General features: G+C 42.0%; 1 protein-coding gene across 1 annotated transcript in view; it reads right to left on the minus strand.

Moving 5' to 3' along the window:
* The window catches only part of TMC7 (transmembrane channel like 7), a 61,529-nt gene that overhangs the window by 20,431 nt on the left and 17,367 nt on the right, over positions 1-23,731 (minus strand). Inside the window, exons 2-7 of the mRNA XM_063430328.1 lie at positions 20,330-20,570; positions 9,908-10,056; positions 8,982-9,143; positions 6,380-6,462; positions 5,833-5,978; positions 5,100-5,247 (exon numbers count right to left, since the gene is read on the minus strand). Of these exons, the coding sequence (XP_063286398.1) occupies positions 5,100-5,247; positions 5,833-5,978; positions 6,380-6,462; positions 8,982-9,143; positions 9,908-10,056; positions 20,330-20,570 (929 nt within the window). The remainder of the gene's footprint in view (positions 1-5,099; positions 5,248-5,832; positions 5,979-6,379; positions 6,463-8,981; positions 9,144-9,907; positions 10,057-20,329; positions 20,571-23,731) is intronic.

Genomic DNA, 23,731 nt, shown 5'->3' on the forward strand with positions numbered 1-23,731 from the left:
ATACAACACAGTTTAGACCTAAATCTAATTTTGATCCACAGACCCATAAAGCCTCTATTAAGACGTATCTCTCCACTGTGGAATGACTCACTCAAGAAACCATTCGAAATCATAAGGTAGGCACTATATCTTTACTATGGCTTGCATGTTTCATAGCCAGGTTGCTATAACAACCGGGTATACACTTGTTTCACATGGATGCTACTTCCTGATTCTTGCACCATGTGATTTTCTTTGCTGTGGTAATGCGTGACGTCATCACGGCACGTGGGGGCGTGGCCTCGTCCGCACGGGACAATGGGGGACGCCAGGGGCACTACTCCCACTATTCTCAGCACCAGGGGCAGGGCCGGTGCAAGGATTCTTGCCGCCCTAGGCAAGAATACATTTTGACGCCCCCTTATGAATGCAACTACATTCCCTCAGAGGTTTATTCACTAAACTCTGAATTACACTAAAGAGACATTTAGGGAAATAGGCGCACTGAGTAGGTATTAAAGGGAAACTATAGTGCCAGGAAAACAAACTTGTTATCCTGGCACTATAGCTTCCCCCTCCGTCAAGTTCATCCCCCCTCGTGGTGCAGCAGGGGTTAAAACACTGTCTGTCACTTACCTGGGTCCAGCTCCAATGTCTTTTGTGCTGGCTTGGGTCCACCTTCGCTTCTCAATGGCCGCGCTCGCAGTGGCATTTCCGTGACTGGACGTCTCCGTGCATAGCCACTAGAGGAGTTAACCCTGAACGGTAATTATTGAAGTTTCTTAAAAATTGCAATAATTACCTTTGAAGTGTCATTTACACAATCTCACTAATACACACACTCTCTCACTGCCATACACACTTAAACATTCTAACTCTAACTTACACACTAACACATACACATTCTCACTGACCTACACATTGTCACTTGCACACTCTCACTAACATACACAGTGTCACTTACACACTCTCACTAACACACACAGTGTCATCTACATACTCTCACTTATACACACACTAACTTACACACTCTCCCTGGCATACACATTGTCAGTTACACAATAACACCACACAGTTTCACTTACACATACACACTAACAGTGTAACTTACACACTCTCCCTAACACATACTCACTAACAGTGTCACTTGCACACTCTCCTTAACACATACTCACTAACAGTGTCACTTACACACTCTCACTAACACATACTCCCTAACAGTGTCACGTGCACACTCTCCTTAACACATACTCACTATCAGTGTCACTTGCACACTCTCCCTAACACATACTCACTAACAGTGTCACTTGCACACTCTCCTTAACACATACTCACTAGCAGTGTCACTTGCACACTCTCCCTGACACACACACCCAATGTCACTTGCACACACTTACTAACACACACACACAGTCACTTGCACATTCTCACTAACACACAATGTCACTAATACACTCTCATTAAGACACACACTGTCACTTAAACACAAACTTTACATAAAGTCACACTTTATTTACACACACAAACATGCACACAATAAGCAATCCCCCTTAACCATCCCATACCTGGGTGCTGTGATGAGCAGAGGTCCAGGCTGCAGGATCCAGGATGTTGCTCTTTCTCCTGGGGGAGCAGGAGAGACGAGCACTGTAAGCACAGTCTACTTCCTGCTCCCTTCACAGTGCTTCCGGTGTTCACAGGCTCCCCCTGCCTGCAGGAAGCAGAGTGCTCTGCTGTCACAGCAAACCCCACTGCTCGGGCAGGTAATCGGCTGCAGAGGGAGCCCAGCTGGTGAGTGGCTGCGCTGGGGGGTGGCTAAGGAGCCACTCACCCAGCACAGCATCCCCAGACAGATACAGCAGGGCAGCCCACCGGGAAACCTCTCGGTTTGCGCCCCCTAGAGGCCGGCGCCCCAGGCGAATGCCTTATTCGCCTTAATGGTAGCGCCGGCCCTGACCAGGGGTAAGTCATTTTCCACTAATTCCACCTATATTTATTGTATCTAAATGCACTGTTTTACTATATTGTCTGTGCCTGATCCTGATGAAAGTCCCTACTGGGACTGAAACATTGATCTTATTTTTAATGGATGACTAATAAACTGTAAGTTTTAAACCTTCAAAAATCCGAGAGTGCTGATCACTATCTGAATATATTTGAATTTTCCTGGATTTCAAGCACCCGGTAATCAGTTCACCAAAGCGTGAGTGCAAGGGCTTTCTACATTTTGATATAGATATATATATATATATATATATATATATATACACACACACACACACACCCCTGCCAACTGAACACACTACATGTCTGCTGCTATTATGAATAATTCAATTTATTTTATATGTCCAGAATAAGCACAGGGACATGTTTGCGAGGGTATGTGATAGAAATAAAGAACACAATTTTAAGGTGCCCAGTACTTTTGGTTTTCCTCTTGTGTTTCCATTACTCCTCTGTCACTAGAGTGAACACCCATCCCTGCAGCTATACAACAAGCACAGAACAACACATCACTTGGTAACCTGTATTAGCTTGCATGAAATAAGGTATGAGTTACAATGACAATGGCTGAATATACCCAGAGGAAAACCCTTTCCGTGTCGTATTATAATTAATAAAAAGGAAGGTCAGAGAAAACGTAGAGCAAAGGTAAGATTTCCTTTTTAAAACAATAGGAAGCTCTATTTTCCATTATCATAACAAGAGATTGGGTTCCAGAAATGAAATAAGATGTGTGAGAATAAGGGGATCCCCTTATATTCCATATTTTATTTTATTTTGATTCAAATGTGTGGCTGGTAAATGAACTGTTTGCATTTCAGGCACAACTTCAAGTGCCCTAATTGAGAGAAAAATAATAATAATCATAAATCACCCAATTTCAAATGCATTTCATAAATAACACTTAAAGGGAAACTATAGTGTCAAGAAAACAAACTCGTTTTCCTGGCACTCTACTTCCCCCTCTGTCAAGCCCACCCCCGTGGTGCAAAAATAACCCCTTCTGTCACTTACTTGGGTCCAGCTCCGATATCGCTCCGCGCTGGCTCAGCTCTGCCACCCCCCGGCGCTGGCTCAGCTCTGCCCTTGCTGACGTCAGACAGCAGGCGAGACCTAATGCATATGCATGGCAATGGTCCCCTTATTTATTGCTTTCCTATGGGCATTCCGGTGACACTCAAAGTTCTCATGCATAGTGTGAGGACGTCCAGCATCGTTTAGGCAACCAAAAATCGCCTATCCACCCAGAAGTCCCTCTAGTGGCTGTCTGGTAGACAGCCACTAGAGTGGGAGTTTAAAGGACCACTCTAGGCACCCAGACCACTTCAGCTTAATGAGGTGGTCTGGGTGCCAGGTCCTTCTAGGGTTAACCCATTTTTTCATAAACATAGCAGTTTCAGAGAAACTGCTATGTTTATGAATGGGTTAAGCCTTCCCCCTATGTCCTCTAGTGGCTGTCTCACTGACAGCCGCTAGAGGCGCTTGCGTGCTTCTCACTGTGATTTTCACAGTGAGAGCACGCCAGCGTCCATAGGAAAGCATTATGAATGCTTTCCTATGTGACCGGCTGAATGCGCGCGCAGCTCTTGCCGCGCGTGCGCATTCAGCCGACGGGGAGGTGAAGAGGCGGATCGGAGGAGGAGAGCAGGAGGAGATCTCTCCGCCCAACGCTGGAAAAAGGTAAGTTTTAACCCCTTTCCCCTTTCCAGAGCCGGGCGGGAGGGGGTCCCTGAGTGTGGGGGCACCCTCAGGGCACTCTAGTGCCAGGAAAACGAGTATGTTTTCCTGGCACTAGAGTGGTCCTTTAACTTAGAAGGAAAATATTGCAGTTTATAAAAAACTGCAATAATTACATGCTCAGGGTTAAGGGTGATGGGAGTTTGCACCCAGACCATTACAATGAGCTGAAGTGGTCTGGGTGCCTACAGTGTCCCTTTGATTGACTCATCTAATCTTTCTATACACTGATCTACATAAATACCTATGATCTATCTTCATAAAGATCAGTCACATGTGGGTTATAACATATTTAGAAAAATAACAAAATAATTGTTATTTTATCGGAACGATCTCAATAGGTGTCCATTTCTGACAGCGACTCCCTCCCTCTCCCAGTCACGTGTTGTGTTCCTTGTGGCTACATACTCTGCCTCCTACTATTCCCATTATTCATAAGTTATCTGCCCAATGTCTGCAAAGCCTCAAATGTACACATCTTCGCAGACAAAGTAATCTATGCAAGCAAACCAAATCTACCGCAGCTTGAGGCTGTGCGCCAAGACCAGTTCACAGAGTTAAAGTGGATCGCAAAAAAACAAACTCTTCCGGAACACTGACAAAACTGTAACAATGATCTTTGGAACAGTACTTAAATTACACAAATTACACAATTCCCATCTATGCATCAGAACAAAATCAAATAGCACACTGACCGCAGTCCATTCTTTCAAATACTTGGGTATGTTGCTAGATTTCAATCTATATTTTGGCCTCCACATAAAACACTCATCGAAACCTGTACAGAACCAATCCTGCCTAAACCCCACAGTAAAGAAAAAGATTGTACAGCAAATGCTTATGCCAGTCATTGATTATGGGGATGTGGCGTATGCACCTAAACAGCAAACCCACCTTAATAAATGTACTACATTGTATAACTCATTCTGATGCTTTGTGCTACAATGTAATTACATTGACCTACCATTGTGACATGTTAAAAAAGCTAAACTAGCTATCGCTGGAATCAAGACGCACCCTATATCTTTCCATTCTTGTGCATAAGAGATTTTCAGGGAAGCTCCCCAGCTGTTCCCACCTCTTATAACCTCTGATCCAGAACAAGCACTTTATTTAGTCTTACCCAATACAAAAAGAAACCTGTATGGGCACCTTGCTAAAAGGAACAAGTCTTTGCAATTTTTTGTGATGCCATCTTTATTTACCACCGATACTTGTTTCACCTGTGTTACAATCACTCACGATTACAATCACACACCATTGTTCTAGCTTCCATTCTGTAACTTAAGTAACATGAAGATCTATTTGACGCCACAGCTGGACATTGCATATCGGCACTGTACCACTCTCTGTTAAAAAAGAACTACCAGGAAACTAACCTTTAGCTCATGGTGCAAACTGCTGTGTTTCAATCGAGCGTACTGCACGTCGGCAATGCAGAAATCCCAGCCTGCAAAGATTTTATTGCAATAGCTCTGAAACCTATCTTCGTTGTTCACAAGACTCAGTTTAAAGCCTTCTACAGCCCTATAATGAAGAACATATTGAAATGATTAAAAAGTCAATGGAACAACTAGATTTTGGTTAAAGGTCCAAATGAGAAAAAAAAAAAACTGCCAACATTCACTGATTCTCCACCCCCTGGCCCAGTGATCCCACCATTTCAGACACAGACACAGTCACGAAGCTAGTTATCAACTTATCGTGGGATGAGTTAATGTTCTACCACTGGTTAAAGCACACCAAGAAAACCAAATAAAATAATTGTTCTTTTTCACCTGTGATTTTTTTTAAAGCAAAACAAGCAACCAGTGAGCTATACAATACTTGTAACTAGCTCTACAAGCTACACTGTAAAAGTGACCAATACTAATTAGCACTCGATATCATGTGCTCTAAGCAGCTATTTTACCATAACTGAAGGATCGAAAATAGGTGATTCAGATCTTCTAATGATAATTAAAGCAAAATTCAACAAAGCAAGGTTAAGTAGTAATAATGTTAACCTGTTTATTGATTTTATTTTATACAGAATTCAACAAACATAAATCTGATGACAGATACACAATTATTCATAGTTTGGAAAATCAGGTAGAAAAAAAAATGACTTACCGTTTAACTATCCAAATAACACTCAAAAACAGGTAGGAAATTGTGACGAGCACATAGGCAAGAGGCAAACTGTAGCTGAAGACATAAACAGTGACAGACTCTACAGTATAATAACCATAGAATAGATATGTGAGTTCAAGGAAACCCTGAAAATGAAAAAATAAAAATTTAAAAACTGTACTTTCAGTGATCATTTGTACAACCAATAAATTTTTTTTTTAAATGTTTCCTTAAAAATATACAGTAATAAGAGTTATGCTACAAAATACACTCTAAAGCCATCCCGCCTCACTGTAGCATAGTCCTCTACTGGTCCATGTCGTCTTACTTGTATTACCAAATGATCCAAGGAAGAGAAATGGTCTATAACTTAGACTTCCATATAAGTTTTACAAAGCCAAAATTATTGATATTTTCTGTTATCTCATACAGCAGCATTGTAAAGTAAACATATGGGTTGACAAGGTAATTTCAAGTGTCTAATTCATATGCATTCACATTAGTGTGTCTCATAATATTATGTGAAGTATAGTAGTATAACACGTACCGTTCCAGAAAGCAGATCTATGATATTTTTATAGAAATACAGAAGCCCTTGACCAGCAGGTGAGTAGATTGTGCAGGAGACATCTGAAAAAGTAAAATATTTTTGATTTTGATATTAAATAACTAAGCTTGCGCATTCTTAAACAGATACACTGTAACTGCTTTGTCTCATTGAAGTGGTTATAGTGTCTGGAGTTCTCTGGGGCTGTCCTCCCATTACACATTCAACCATTTTTAAAGGGACATTATAGGCACCCAGACCACTTCAACTCAATTAAGTTGTCAAGGTGCCATGCACCTGTATTTTAACCCTGCAACTAAAAGCATTGACATTATGCAGGAACAGCACTGTTTACATTGCAGGGTTAACATGCCTCTAGCGGTGTTTCTTCTGAAATAATCAAGTTAAACACAGATATTTCAATTAGATGCTCTCATTTGCATTTTGCTACGCATGCACACTAGCTTCCCAATATTTTCCTATGGGAAAGAACTGGATTGGATGAGATTTGTCAAAATTGATCTCAGCCGAGGAGGCAGGGCCGTCTGCGGAGAGATCCCCGTGGCAAGGAAGCACAATGAGGGTTCTGTGCCCTAAACAAACATCGAGCTGGCCACTATTGCATTAGGAATACATGTTTTTTTTTTTCTGTACGCTATAGTGTTCTTTTAGCATTAATAATAAACAGGAAAGAAGGGGGAAATCTGTTCCCACTACCTATATTAGGTGAATATTAACGGTTAAAAATCTAGAAGATACTTTATTAATGGAAAAGGCGCACCTATCCGAAAAAAGCCCCAGCGATGGCTGCCTGACGCAAGTCAATAGCGGCAGTCCAATAAGGAGCAGACAAAACAAACGGAAAATAAATGACAACAAAGAACATAAAGTATAAAGATCTGTGTATAAATCAGTAGATGAGTATTGTACACATCTTCTTCAACAACATAAATTAAATAACTGTGGTCAAAATTAATAATGAGTGTTAAACATATGCTCTAACTTAGTAACCAACATAGGCTGAGAAAGGGGTGAATCCCACTAAGTAGGGCTGCACAATGTTGTAATTAAACAGATGTATATGTATCCAAAATAAGATACAATACAGAAACTCCCACTGAGTAAACCTACACACTTTCAAAAGATATAATCCTAACAATGTATCAAAAAAGGAAAAATCATGAAAAGTATCAGTGTGGTGTATCTCATGGGATACTGTAAAGGTCAGTATAAACTCAATCTATAAAGATAGTAATAGCAAATGAATGAATATACCCTCATATCCCTCTCTCGATAGATATAAAGCAAATTGGCATACTGCATTGAAAATCAGATGGTCCTGCGAAAATCAGCAAATGAGAGAAACATATATACACTACAACTAATCCTTACTCCTTCATAAATGATTTTCGTCAGAGTGAAGAAATATCCCTGAGAGACCAAGAATAGGAACAGTGCCTTCTAGGGCACTTGGTATAGGATAGGTAGAGAAAATGCAAGCTAAAGAGTGCAGATGCTAATAGATAACAGGCTAAAGAGATGAGAGCAAAGGGTATATTGTCAATAGATGCTAAAATAATATCCTGATCATCCTAATGGATGATCAGGATATTATTTTAGCCTATGTTGGTTACTAAGTTAGAGCATATGTTTAACACTCATTATTAATTTTTACCACAGTTATTTAATTTATGTTGTTAAAGAAGATGTGTATAATACTCATCTACTGATTTATACACAGATCTTTATACTTTATGTTCTTTGTTGTCATTTATTTTCCGTTTGTTTTCTCTGCTCCTTATTGGACTGCCGCTATTGACTTGCGTCAGGCAGCCATCGCTGGGGCTTTTTTCGGATAGGTGCGCCTTTTCCATTAATAAAGTATCTTCGAGATTTTTAACCGTTAATATTCACCTAATATAGGTAGTGGGAACATATTTCCCCCTTCTTTCCTGTTTATTACCAATTCCCTGTGGGTTACCCCCCTTTTTCTCTGTTCCTTTACAGACATTGATCTTGAGGCCAATTTTTCTTTGTTTAATCTTTTAGCATTAATGCTAAACAAGAGCTCCCAGCAGTCTATTTCTGCTTGGGCTAATTAGGAAGCATTAGACTGAGCAGCAATGGGCACTGGTCATTAGTTGAGTGTCAACTAACCACTGATGGGATAACATTGCTGGGATAAATTGGTACGGCTAGAAAGAAGTGTGTAATCTTTGCCTTTGCCATACTTTCAGTGGCGGCTGAGTTATGGAGTAGCCAGGGATCCTTATTTATTATTAAACTGTTTAAAAATGGAGGGGCAGGGGACTGAAGGTACTATAAATCATTCAATGAGAGGATATGGTTTTAGTGCCTAGAGTTTATTTAACCAATATCTCCAATATTTAATTAAATCACAACATTTATTTTAAATAAAAAAAACACACATACACTACTGTGGTGAATTGGGAATCACGTTTTACATTTGGCCAGAATAGCTGCACTGGGAAAGTTTTTCCAAACTTGCGATTTTTTTTTTTTTTTTTTTTTTAAAAGCTTGCATATAGTTTTCAATTCAGTTTTTTGATGAATGAACCTTAAAGCATACATTCATGCGTACCAGTGGCGGCTGGAATAATTTGGCTGCTGTTGAAAATGCCTTGTTTGGAAATCGCAACGGGCAACGTGGTGAAACTAAACATCAGAATGAAGATCACAAGATTCAGTAGTACCAGAAATCTGAGGAAGGAGAAGTATGATCCAATACCCGTGCCAAATTTACCTGGAATTAAAGATATATATTTCAGAAGATAAATTAAAATTTGAGAATATACATGAAGAGTTATCAGTTATTCACTTTAATTCAAAGTCAGAAATGTCAGGAATTCAGAGTGAATTTTAAATTTCAGGCCACAAAAGGTAAAGGGAATTTCACAGTGCTATCTAGTGAGGGCAGATGACGTGCCCTCAGGGTCTTCATCTGCCCACACAAAGATGGCGGTGCCCAGGTCTGGGCTCAAAATAAAGAAAGATTTTTTAAATGGGGGGCGCACGGGGCATTTGGGAGTGACTAGATGGACAATAAAATGTAATGCAGTCGGGAGGGGTTAAAACATTTTTTTTTTTTTTTTTTTAAAGGATGCAGCCAATACCCTAAAGTGCAGCTTTACGGCGTTGGCAGCTATTCTTAAGATAAAAAATAAAAAAAAAATAAAAAGATACTGTGAGTATAGTGTCCTGTGCAACTGAACACAAAAGACCTGTCTTATCAATAAAATCGATGTACATTCCATTGCATTGCATATGAAAATAGCACAATTCAGCATACTAAATGTTACAAAATGAGATCAAGCTATAGTTTTAGTTTGTTTACAGACATGAAAAAGACAACAATCAAATAATTCAGAAGAAAAGGTGTAGCAAAAAAAAAATTCTTAAAATTCTTAAAATATTCTACCTGATTTAATTCTCAACAACACACACATGCAAAATTGAGAGTTCAGATGAATGCCAGAGAACGAAAAAATAAAAAATTTATTTATTTACCCTCAATGCTGTTAATATTACTTTGCCACAGCTTTAAATAGGAGAATAAAGCTGAAATGTCATCCTTGTATCTTCTTGCTTGATTCCAGCTGCTCTCTCTCCATTGATTCCATCCATTGGTGTATGGAGTGCGTGATGTTTGACTATCCCTATATATGTGAAATATATAAATAAAGAGGTAATCTCAAGTACAGAAAATTCTTTAAAAAAAGATTAACATTCCAACTTAAGACTCATTACCAAGCTTTTGCAAGGGTCAATAAAACCGCATAGGCCTTGATTTAATGTTTTTGGATAAACGTATTACATTATTTTTAAAGTTTTAAATAAACTTTTATAATTACTTAATAAGTTGATATTTTTATATACTGATTCATATAGGGGTTTTTTTTTTAAATATAATATATTTTGAAAAATATAATTTTTTAGCTTATTGAAAAATATTAAAATCGAGGCCATTATTTAAAAAATGTTTGAATTTTTTTATGCAAAGGATAAACAAAGCAGCAATATAACTGTGTTCTAAAATACCGGGTTATTCGCTAACAGTGATATGTCAAGAATACAAAGTGAATTTAAAATGTTAGGCCATGGGGGCGTGGTCTGAACCTGAACCGGAGCGGACGCCATTCCTGCCTGCTCCTAATAAGCCTGAAACAAATCCACAGACATCCGAAAATAGAACCGACCGAGTGCCAGACCCATCCTGAATCCGGCATCAGGGTGACAAACCGCACACATTGATGCCTCTTTTCCAACCCCAGAGATCGGGAAAGGTAAAACGGAGGCTCAAGGCCTACACCTCGCCGACAGCCGCCGGGCTTGAGTATTTCCTCGACGGAGTATACAGCCGAGGTGGGCCCCCACCCTTTAACGACCCTCTGCCGACCTACAACAATACCCCAACGAACATGGGGAGACGAACACAGAAGGTACTAACCGGCCACCCGGCGGAGCAGACCGACATCGGGCTCTGCTGCAGAGGCAAGCACAATCAAAGATGGCCGCGGAGGCCCCACAAACTCCGACAACGACCCGGACGGAGTCTCACACACCTGCTCAAGCAGAGAATGAATGTGAGTACACCCTGACACCAACACAGGCACCACTTGACAATACACTGGCCACTAAACAAGACCTCCATAACTGGGTGCAAGACATTAAGGAGACACTGGCCGCGGACGTGGGCCTGCTTAAAGGGGAAGTGCAGAAAGTAACTGAGAGAGTAAGGGTGACAGAGGAGAGCATCATGTCCTTCCACACAGATATCACAGCAGTAAAGGAAGCAATACAGCAATAGCAGTCCAACCAACAGGGTCTCTCCCTACAACTGGCAACACACGAAGACCGAGCTCGTCGCAACCATGTCAAAATACGTGGAGTACCCTCTGACATAACACCCGAAAAAACTACCTCACTATGTGAGACGGCTCCTGGCCACTATCTTGCCGCCACCGACAGCACGGAAGATGCTCCTCGACGGGATGTACAGACTCCCACCCTCCGCCACAATGCCTAGCACAACCCCCAGGGATGTTATCCTACGCTGTGCCACCACACAGGACAAAGCCAACATTATGTCGGCAGTACGGGACAAACCCCCTTGGCCTTTGAAAATGCACAGCTGCTTTTCTTTCAGGACCTGACCAGAGCCACACTTCAGTGGCGCCAGACACTATCCCACTTTACGAGCCTACTGCGCTCCGCGAAGTTGCCATACCATTGGGGGACACCTCGATCCCTACTAATCACCCAAAACGGGACCACACACAGGGTCTCCGCGACCCCAGAAATACCTGCAGTGCTCGCCAAATTGGGATTACAAGACAAAAATGACGCAACAGAGGCAACCGCACAGAGATGGGACTCAGACAACACGGTGCCATTCATCCTGAGAAACAAGGGACCGACAAATCGGGACACTTGAAAAACATGGACTGAAATAATTCCCACACATCATACACAGTCCCTGGAGTCACAGCGGACTTATAACCCTCTTATAGAATGACTGCCTCCCTTCTTCATAATTTTTCCTTTTGTTTTTTTCTTTTTTATTATTATTGTTGTTGGTTTCTTGAATGCTGATACCCAGCTTGACACATGTCTAAATGCTACCTATACTTGACAGCACGCATAGACACACTAACCCACAGTAGACCGAACACGCTGAGAGCCTCACGCACCAGTCGGAGAGACGGGAACTATAGGAGCTCCCTCTCCACCCCCCACCCCCCCCGCCTCCCCCTAGGTCAGGGGCACAAAGCTTCCCTCCGGGACACTCCAGACACTCGGGTGCGTAGCCCGATGAAACCTGAACACAAGGCAGTCTACAGCCTGACCGAGACGCCCTGACATAGAACCCTCTCACACGAAGCATGCTAAGCGATATTGCCACAGACGATCTTTACAGAGAATAGGGCCACACAGCACCATAAAAAGCCACGTACCCGGAGTCACACATACCTGACCACGACAAACACAAACCTATCTAGTCTTCCTGAAATAGTAGACACCCTGACATGACACCACGTGAACGCCTGTGTGAGGGAAGGCTGTGATAGAGTGAGTGTGAGGGGTTACTGTGTGTTTATGAGTGACACTCGGTGAGGGAAGGCTGTGATAGAGTGAGTGTGAGGGGTTACTGTGTGTTTATGAGTGACACTCGGTGAGGGGATGCTGTGATAGAGTGAGTGTGAGGGGTTACTGTGTGTTTATGAGTGACACTCGGTGAGGGGGTTCTGTGATAAAATGAGTGTGAGAGGGTGACTGCGTGTGTGTGTTGGAGGAGGGGGGAGGGGGGAGGATTGAGGTAGAGTTTATATGTTTAGACTGAGTAAAGGTTTATTTATAAACCAAATGCGGCGACATCAGATTTGTCCTATTGAAAAAAGGGAACCACGTGACATATGTTTACCTTACAACAGTACAGTTAACTGAGCAGTGTGTGACATATAGCTCACAAACACATTAGTTGAAAGACTTACATGGCAATGAATGAGTTTGTGACCTATATGAATGGCATGCATAATTCTATTTTACATAAAACCTGTGTATAAGAAACCGAATGGCTGGACCAGTGTCTCCCTTCCCCCTAAGGTAGGCATGAAAAACACAGAGCAGAAGAAACACCACGCATGCGCGTGGTGTGCGCGGCCGCGAGCTGAGCTGACTGACAGCTCAGCTCGCGATTTTTGCCCGCCCCCTCTCCTCTCTGACAGGCTGGAGAGAGAAGGCGCGCACACAGTGCCTTCTCTCTCCTGCACACGTCCGACGTATCTTAATACGTCTGACGTGTACAGGGCCTTTTTAGGGCCCTGCATGATACCAAGTCCCTCTGGTGGCCGTCTGAGTGACGGCCACTGGAGGTATTCCTATCAATCAATGTAAACACAGTGTTTACATTAGATTGCCTGCAGGGAGCTATAGATCTCACCTGAACAAATACATTAAGCTGTAGTTGTTCAGGTGACTATAGTGTCCCTTTAAACTGAAACGAGAGAAACAGAGTCGAAAACACTGATTAGCGAATGAAATGTACTGAGAAAACATGAATCCCCATCGTAAATACTGACAGCATAATATCCCAGAAAGTGAAAAAACCTGAATCCCCATCATAAAATACTGACGGTACCATATCCCAGATAAACCCCAAGTCCCCCAGATAACCAACCTAGCCCAGGAGACCAGGTGAATAAACAACAAGTCAGTCAAACCAACAAACAACAAAGGGAGGGAGAAACTGGGAGGGAAATATTCACCTCCTGTCATTAATAAAATTAAGATTATAGTTACACTAAAGCTTGTATAATCTACAATTTTATAGCATGACAGGAGGCTTCATATTTGCTGTTTTAACGCTCAGACAGCAAAGACCAAAGAAACACGATCCGCTGTACCAACCTAAACTCTGCGAAGATAGCTCCTCGTAACCGTCAGGAAAGCGTACAATGTCTTGGAGAAAAACATGTCGGTACCTGAAGTCGCAGTGTTACGGACTGAAGTGAACCGAAAAAACCTATACGCCCCGCCAATGCCAACCACAACCAAGCGGTACATGAAGGGCGAGAAAAAGGGAAGAACCCTAAAGGGAATTCTAAGCAGAGCGAGGCCTGACAACAGTTGTACGCGCTACCTAATCTAATTGATATGGCAGTCCCCGGTAATAAAGTGACCAAACAATACCCGAACCCTGTAAAAGCGGTAGCAAAATTAGGAGATCCGTACCAGACCCAACTACGTCAGGGTCGCCATGCAGACCAAAGTCTCACAATCCCCGAGATCAAATGAGCAAGGGTCCAGGGAATCCAGGAACTGCATACCGAGGCACGCGTAGAAAGGTCCTCAGACTAACAAACGGAGGAGACTCGTCCGCGTCTCCGTTTCGAACACTCCTTTAGGGAAACGTCCATCGCTGAGCAAACGGGTCCGTCATCCAGCCGAACTGGTCGGGGCCTGATGGGTCCTCCTCCGTGGACTGAAGTCTTGACGCCGGGTCCTCCCAGAGAAAACTATTCCATACGTACAAGAAACTTGGGCAGTGGAGAGCATAGGAGGCACCCCCTTGCGTCCAATCCGCCCTCCAGGACTCCATTCCTTGAGATGTAGAGGAGTTCGATATTTCCCTGGTTGAAAAAAAAAAACGAAATCCAGGGACTCTAACCAGGGAAAACGCAGGGAGTGTCTGACCTTTCGGTCTGGGAGGTACCTCGCAGGGGTTCCGGCAAGCCCGTCCAGGTCGACCGTACAGCAAGATGTCCTATATCGATGAGAGTCGCGTCCGGGTCCCAACGCATGGAAAACGAGAAAGATCTCTTCATATAGTTCTGGTATTCCTAAATGTCCTCAATTCCTCCCAACCTGCCAACCAGGTTGTATTGTCGCCCAAATGACTGATGCACAAGATACCTATCTCACTAGGGAGAAAATAGAGGCCACCTTACCAGAACTGGGCCCCGCGGTCCCTAGAAGTTTCTTGAGGGCCATGTCTAATTCAAAGCAACTAATGAATATACGTTCAATCATAGACTCGTGCCGGGACTCCGAGGGGCTCAGATTCCTTTATCCCAAGCACCTCCAGCGGTCCAAATTGCATTTAGGATAGGGTCGTCTGCCACCCCAGACTTGGGGCCCCGTCTGGGATGTCATCCGAAAGTGGAGGCAAGTGTGAAATTCCGGGTCAAGGGTCCAATCCCCCTATAAAAGGTACGGGTTGGAGCTGAGATAAGCCTCCGTCAACTATTTCAATGTAAAATAGGACACCTCTTATACTTCCTCGTATGTTCTGCTAGCACAACTCACTCGTGTAGCGGAGAACAATCGGCTTGCCAGTGCAGACTTCATAGTATAGGCACTGCAGTGGGCCGCTCTCAGGATCTCCTGAATACTAGACAGGTGCTTAACCAGCAAAGCCGCAGTGCCCCATCTGGGTCTAAGTCTGGGTTTGCGGCTACTTTGTTCGGGAGCCCGGCTGGGAATACCGCTCGAATTATCCTGCGGGCTTCTCAAGCCAGCGGTCTACGGGCCCATAAACGCACCGATGGTGCTAGGTGATCAGGCAGAGACCATTCCAAAGAAACAAGGTGAGCAATGGATCGAGGGTCGAACAGGGGTTCGTTTAAGGCGATCCACGAGACGACCTCTTCTTCCAAGGACGTCGGGGCCCCTGTAGTGGACTTTGTTCTACATCTCATGGTGCCACTAGGGGCTGTCATCATATTCCACACCCCCATCGCCCTCTCCCTCCGAGGGGAACCGGTCCGCCCGCCATTCAGCTAGGGCGGCCATGGTGGGGGTTACGGGGACCTTCACCCCTGTGCCACATAGGCAGTGTCGTCTGGCCGTCAAGGCCGATCATATCAGGGCTAGACACTTCTCCGGAGTCTAATCTTTCCGGGCGTCTGGTTCCGGGCCTTCACCCTACCCGTAGTGCTTATGCGCCCTTGCCTGCTCTCCACTCGGAGAGTCTGACTCCTCCAAGTCGTCTGCCTTTTTAAGAAGGTGGTCACTGCCGCGTCCGGTGGTCATCGCCTCCCCCGTGCCATATAGGCAGGGCCGTCTGGCCGATTGCAGAGGGGTTAGCCACTCCTCGGAGTCTTATCTTTCCGTGAGCCTGGTTCAGGGCATTCACCCTTCCAGTAGCGCTCATGCGCACTTGCCTGCTCTCCTCAAGGAGAGTCTGGCTCATTCAAGTCACTGGTTCAGGGCCTTCACCCTTCCAGAAGCGCTTATGTGCCCTTGCCTGCTCTCCTCTAGGAGAGTCTGACTCATTCAAGTCGCCTGCCGTTTTAAAGGTGGGCCCTCTAGTGTTACGCTCCTTAAGGGAGGACCCTGGCTGAAGCCCAATTCCATGGAGGCGGTCACTGCCATAGTAGTCATTGTCTGCGCTGTTAACCCGGATAAGGGTTCTCCTGTGCAGCGGTCCCAGGCAAAGCGATCTCAAGGAGTATAGAGGACACCTAAGAGTCACCGGCAGGGAGATAGGGGCAGCACCCCATATAGTGATCGAGGCAAGTTGGGCAGCGCATGCAATGCACAAGCGTGAGTGTGTGGCAGTAGGCTTGGCATGCAGACATTCTGGCACAGACAGCACAGGCCAGATCAATGGGGCACAGACAAAGCAGGCCAATCAATGGGGCACAGACAAATCAGGCCAATCAATGGGGCAGCGACAAAGCAGGCCAATCAGTAAGGCACGGACAAAGCCGGCCAAGTCCTGGGGCACAGACAAGTCAGGAGCTTCAGAGATGTACAGGTGAGGAACTGCGCATTCCATTCTTCCGATAAAATTTACCTTTCGCTAAGATGTACATAACACTTCTTCAGATTATTAGCTCATAACACATATCTGTGTAACTGTAATTAACACTCTTCTGTGTAACTGTACGTAACCTTCTTCCGTGTAACTGTACATAACACTATTCTGTGCAGCCGTACATAACATCCTTCATTGTAAACATACAATACGTTCTTCTGTGTAACCGTACCTAACGCTCTTCTGTGTAACTGTACATAACACTCTTCTGTGTAACTGTACATAACACTCTTCTGTGTAACTGTACGTACACTCTTCTGTGTAACTGTACGTACATTCTTCTGTGTAACAGTACATAACATTCTTCTGTGTAACTACATAGTATATTACTGTGTAACTGTACATAGCCTTCTTCTATGTAACTGTACATAGCATTCTTCTATGTAACTGTACATAGCATTCTTCTATGTAACTGAACATAGTATTCTCTGTGTAACTGCACATAGCATTCTTCTGTGTAACTGTATATAACACTCTTCCGTGTAACTGTACGTACATTCTTCTGTGTATTTGTACATAACACTCTTCTGTGTAACAGTACATAACATTCTTCTATGTAACTACATAGTATATTACTGTGTAACTGTACATAGCCTTCTTCTGTGTAACTGTACATAACATTCTTCTATGTAACTGTACATAACATTCTTCTATGTAACTGTACATAGCATTCTTCTATGTAACTGTACATAGCATTCTTCTATGTAACTGTACATAGCATTCTTCTATGTAACTGTACATAGCATTCTTCTATGTAACTGTACATAGCATTCTTCTATGTATACATAGCCTTCTACTGTGCAACTGTAGATAACGCACTTCAGTTAAATAGTGAACTTGCATATTAAGTACACCTGTAGTCAGGAAACTCACCAACTGAGTTACCTCACAAGAGGTGCTCCATTGGTCAAAATGATAAAACAGAGCGCTGCAAGCAATCATCTGAACAAACAAAAAAAAGGGGGGGGGGATGAGTATAAGTGGTAACACTGCCAGTTGTGCCTGTAACCCTTGAGGGGTTGTGCACAGCTCTATATAGCATGCCTGTGATCTATATCATCCACTATAGTCCGCAGTAGCCTAACCTGCCAGCCACATAGGGCACAAAGCCAGGACAGCCTGAGGGTGCAATGCGCCCAAGTCATAGCTGAGTCCCAGTCAAAACTACAGCACATGTGCCTGCCATCGACGGAACTAATGCGGTAAGTCTGGTAACTGGCCGGCCACGCCCCCACCCGACCACGCGGTCACGGAGAAGTGGATAAATCCCTATAGCACTAAGCAGGTAGGTGTAGAAAATACCCTATAAACAAATAAATCAATACAGTAATAAACATATAAATACAGTAAAATATCCACAAGCACCCATATAAAACAGGAGGCAGTGGTACTCTGACCTGTACTGTCTGCGGAGCAGCAAAGAAAGAGGAAATAGTTAGTTGGGAGAAGACTTTTATAGATACATGATTTTTTTTGTCTCTGGTGTTTTTATCTCTATGTTAATGTGCTGCTGTGGAGTTCTAGTAAAGAGAGACTTAAAGGACCACTCTAGTGCCAGGAAAGCATACTCGTTTTCCTGGCACTAGAGTGCCCTGAGGGTGCCCCCACCCTCAGGGACCCCCTCCCGCCCGGCTCTGGAAAGGGGAAAGGGGTTAAATCTTACCTTTTTCCAGCGCTGGGCGGAGAGATCTCCTCCTGCTCTCCTCCTCCGATCCTCCTCTTCTCCTCCCCGTCGGCTGAATGCGCACGCGCGGCAAGAGCTGCGCGCGCATTCAGCCGGTCACATAGGAAAGCATTCATAATGCTTTCCTATGGACGCTGGCGTGCTATCACTGTGAAAATCACAGTGAGAAGCACGCAAGCGCCTCTAGCGGCTGTCAATGAGACAGCCACTAGAGGACATAGGGGGAAGGCTTAACCCATTCATAAACATAGCAGTTTCTCTGAAACTGCTATGTTTATGAAAAAATGGGTTAACCCTAGAAGGACCTGGCACCCAGACCACCTCATTAAGCTGAAGTGGTCTGGGTGCCTAGAGTGGTCCTTTAAGCAAATATGAAGCCTCCTGTCATGCTATAAAATTATAACATGCCCAGTGCTCTGAATAAACTCTCTTGCAGTTTATCCATGGCTCCTCCTTTCACAGTACAAACATCAACATACAAAGTACAGGTGTGTCACACAGCCCAGGTGATTTCACTTGCATGCATCTGCAATGCCCATGATTACAACTCACATAAAATCACTAATAACACCCATGGTAGATTTCAGGGTTTTCCAATGCAAAAGTATTCCGATAAACTCAGCAGAGCTGTGACAGCTTTCATTGGTAAAACTCCTAAAACTCAGCTGCCCATTTCATGTTAGATAAAGAAGCTGAAAATGTAACTAACAATTGGAGGTTTTACCCGCATAGCTTCATTTTCCTTTTTTTTGCTGCAAACCTGGACAACGATTAACACAAATTAAGTAGGCTGTTATCTCAGCAAAAGATTGTCCTAGAATGTAAGTTAAAAAAGCTGGTTTGATTGTCCCTTTAAGATCGGTCATTTGCAAAGGTATACATGGGAGTATATTCATGAAACACCGAAAAGCAGAGAAAGAGAAACCAAATTTAAAAATTCAGGCAAAAAAAACAAACAAACAAAAAACAAGCTGTGACTATAACTCATTTGGAGAATATTTCCAAACTTAGTTATTTTTGCTTCGAAATTGCAATCCAATTTGCTTTGCTTTCATTTAACTACAATTTGTTGTTTAGTGACTTGTGAGGAAAGAGAAAGGAGATAATTAATATTACAGTTAACCCAGATAAATCCTAGAGAGAGGAGGACAATAAGGTAAAGTGGTCCATGCATTAGGTCTGACACCAAAAGAAAAAGAAATGATCATTGTGGAAAAAATGTATTGTACAAAAATCAACAATATAATATTTCTAAAAAGATAAATGGGCGGGTGGTGAAGGTGATGATAGGAGCTTGCCTGAGGAAGTCGGCATCGACGGTATACTTTTGGTATACACTTTTGGTATAGCAGTCTTTTTTCTACATGCACTTTATTGTATAGTATTTGTGTACCTTGTGCTGCCTTTGGCTCATGGAGCAATATTATTAACATCCTGCATTTCTGCACTTCAGCACTTGGCACTTTACTATAATTCAAGCTTCTTGTATGTTTATAGCTGCTATCCTTAGGGGGTTCTTGGCCAATTTGGCTGTGTATTTACTTTTAATTATTTTATTATTCTGTACGCATTGTGCATGCATTTTTGTGTACTATTGTTTCAAATAAAGTGGACTTCGTATTTCCACGGATTGTTTTTCATTTATGGGATTATCCTGAATTATAGTGAACAGTGAATTGTGCAGTGAGACTGCAGGGGCATTATCTACACACCAAAACGACTTAATTAGGCTAAACACATTTTGGTGACTAGTGTTCCTTTAAGTCCCCTCAGGAAACTCAAAATCGCCACAAATCACTGTGGACAGTAATGAAGAAACCTTTTAATTACTCCTTAACTTATTCCTCCAAATGAAGCAACACTCTTACACATAAAATTAGTTTTGTCTCAGTCACAAGAAAAGAATAATGACAGCCTGACTCCAAACCTTATTTTTCTTTTGTCTTGGATACTTAATGCATAGTCACGTAGGGGAATGCTTGGTTCTTCATGGATGGAGCCTACACGACTTGGCTCACGCGACAGAGAAGTTGTCAATCGTCGGGTACTTCTGCGTCTTTCTAGAGTCCCATAGTTAGAGGGTTTTCTTCTTAGAAGGGACTGGTAGCTTGGCAATTCATTCAAAAATTGATTAGCAGGAGCCGCACTCCCCTCTGGCAGAAAGACATCTAAAAAACAAAAAAAAAAAAAAAATTTTTACACTATGATGATAGAAAAGTTGAAACTCAGAGGTAGGAGTTCATAAAAAGATACAATAAAAAGTTATAAACTCTCCTACACCCGTTTTTAGTGAAATTCTTTTTTTTTTTATATTATACGTTTATTTATAATTTAGTGTTTAAAGTCCCTTTCCATGGTGCCGTAATACCCTTTACTAATCATGTTTGCCTAAGTGCCTTCTAGGTTTTGGGTATAGTCTTCAGATTTTAATTTGCTGTTTAAACCTATATATATATATAACATATCTTCATATATAAAACATTTCTCTTTACCACTAAATCACATTTTAAAGTTTCAATGTAGGTTTCTCTTTCTCATAGCACTATTGGGCACACAGCACAGTAAATGGGAAATGGACTAACGTGCAGGCTTGCTCATAGCACATCGCCTGCAAGCAGAATAGGCTCCGCAACCAGTGTTAGAACACTGCATCTCAACATGTCTATGTATTGCTGCACAAACTATCACAAATAGCACTGTTTGAAGAATTTAAAGCTGTGCAGATATAAAATACATTAACTGCCTATTTCATTAGCACAATGGGCAGATCAATATATATAGTCTATAATGTGGCGGTAGGTCACGATAGACGCACATTAAATAGAAATATAATAGAACAACCCTGTTCAATGACTCTTGGGGTAATTTTTTTTAACTAACATTCAAATCTTCGCTCAGCTGGGACTAGGCTAGCAAAAGGTAATGAATATTCTTGGTGTAATTCTCTCAGAATGTTTCTGACATTTACAAAGGTGTCCACACAGCAAAAGTTAATAATACCATGTAGCTTTTCTAATTCCTTAGAATTACTGCAGCTTAATTCATGACACAGAGAGATCTGTAACTTACAAATAACCCATTCCCACACACACACCACTATACTTTTAGGCCTACAGGGGGAATTATCAGCTTTCCATTTTTTTCAATTTCTGTTGTTTGTATAAAGGTTCACAAATAAAGGTAGCTAGAATTGCAAGGACAATGCACAAACCTATAAATCAAGAACACCATTAAACACATTGGCACTGTTCATAAAGCAATGAAGATTTTTTTGTCTATGCTGAACACTTCAAATTACTCTCTGCATTGACAGTCTTGAAAGTACGGTACGTGGACTGCATAGCAAGCAGTCTGCCTGTTCAGGCATGCATCTGACAGTCCATGCATGCCAAGGTGGTTTTAGGCAAATTGCAAGCAAAATAGATTTCAGGCTAAGAGGTTTCTAAAAAGACAAGCTAACTGATGTCTAAAGTCTAAAATTGTATTGTTTACTTATCCTATCAACTAAGCAAGGTAGACTTGGCATAAAGATTGCAGCAAAGACGTTTGGAGCTTATAGGCTTCCATAAAGTTTGATATCCGTATCTTGACATCAGCCCAGCATAAAATGTGAACTCAACACTTGATTTCTACACAAGGAAGTAATGAAGATTCACATTAGATTTATAATTCGTTAATCTGTAGGTTTAATAATTTATCATTCATAGCACGGAGGTACAAATCACTAATGCATCTTGGGCATAGTTTGAGAACATAGTTTGAGAAGAATTCTGCCCCAACTTGTTAGTGCTGCTCCAGGAAACAGATTTAATTTTAGCAGTATTTCCTTCAATTGCAGACTCCATGCATGTGTGTTTATCCAACATTTACTCGAGAATCTTAACATTCCTGTTCCGAACTCTCAGTCATCTTGGCTGGGTAAGCCTTATAGGAAGCATGGTCCACAAAAGTTGGGGTCCATCAGTTCAAGACAATACTTTTGTTTCCTATCGAACTGTCTTGTCCGCATCCGTATTCTCAAATAATTAATGACAATGTAATAAAAAGGTCATATTACTTTTAACAATGATACACAAAAATTGCAAGAGAAACACTATTATTGCAGTGAGCACACAGGGCATGTTAGTAGATTACGCACATGAAACCTAATGCCTGCTAAGGACCGGTCATAGAGAAGAGAACATTTCAGTTAGTCAGGAAATAGATATTTGTAAAGTCAGTATGGGCATGTAATTAGAAGGTGAAATTTAAGACTACTATTGTTAGCCATGAGGGATAATAGGAGGTTAGCTAATAAGTGCTTGTGTACAGGGGTATTAACATACCAAAACAAAATGTACATTACTTTTACGCTAATAATAGTATTTCAGGATTTGTACTGTATCGAGATTATGCCGTCCACCCCTAACGGCTGTCAGTATGATGCCACCAATGGCACTTCTTCTGCACTGACCGAGTAAACGCAGAAGCCCTCTGCGTTTCCTATGGGAAAGTTTAAATGATAAAGTTTGAATAGTGTTCCTTTAAACGCTAGGAATATTTATCTATCCCTGAGGAAATGTATATAATTCTTCTGTTGGACAGCCTTTAGAAGCAATTGAAAGAAGCTGAACATTACTGAAATTATATTATTACTGATTCTGATTTAAATAAATCAATATAGAATCATTAACACCGAAAGACAATTAAAACAATGGCAAATTAATAAATAGGGTGGAAGACTAGCATTTTTGGGGTATTTTTGAAGGTTTATTTTTCAATAAACATCACAAAGTTTCTAAACCCAGTTAACAGGGATTATTTTATTACAAATCTATATTTATATTAGCTTTGAAAAAAGCTACTCAAAACCAGTTCACCAAGTCTATTACAGCCTATTTGCTCAAGGTAAGCATTAGCTTTTGACCAAGCATGTCGAACTCAAAGGCTAGCACGGGCCACATGAACAATGTTTAAGTTTACAGAAAAAGAAGAAAGGATAAAGTGGGGTGGTTACTCCCTCTGCTATATGCGGGTGGATGTTCACTCCACCATGGGATATCTCTTAAAAATACAAATTTATATGTATGGTATAACCTTTATTTAACCAAATACATATACATATATATATATATATATATATATATATATATATATATATATATATATATATACAAACTAACTAAGCGAAAACTTCTAAATGTGAGAAAAGTATATAGTGAAAAACAAGTGGTAGTATACGTTTAAAAGTTGGGTACAAAAAGTTGTGAAAAGCCACAAAAATGCCCGAAGTATAATTATGTGGAATACACAGCTTCCAATTAGTTGGCTACGTATGGCAAACATATAT

The sequence above is a fragment of the Pelobates fuscus genome, chromosome 8 (assembly GCF_036172605.1).
Source record: "Pelobates fuscus isolate aPelFus1 chromosome 8, aPelFus1.pri, whole genome shotgun sequence".
Taxonomy (NCBI): Eukaryota; Metazoa; Chordata; class Amphibia; order Anura; family Pelobatidae; genus Pelobates; species Pelobates fuscus.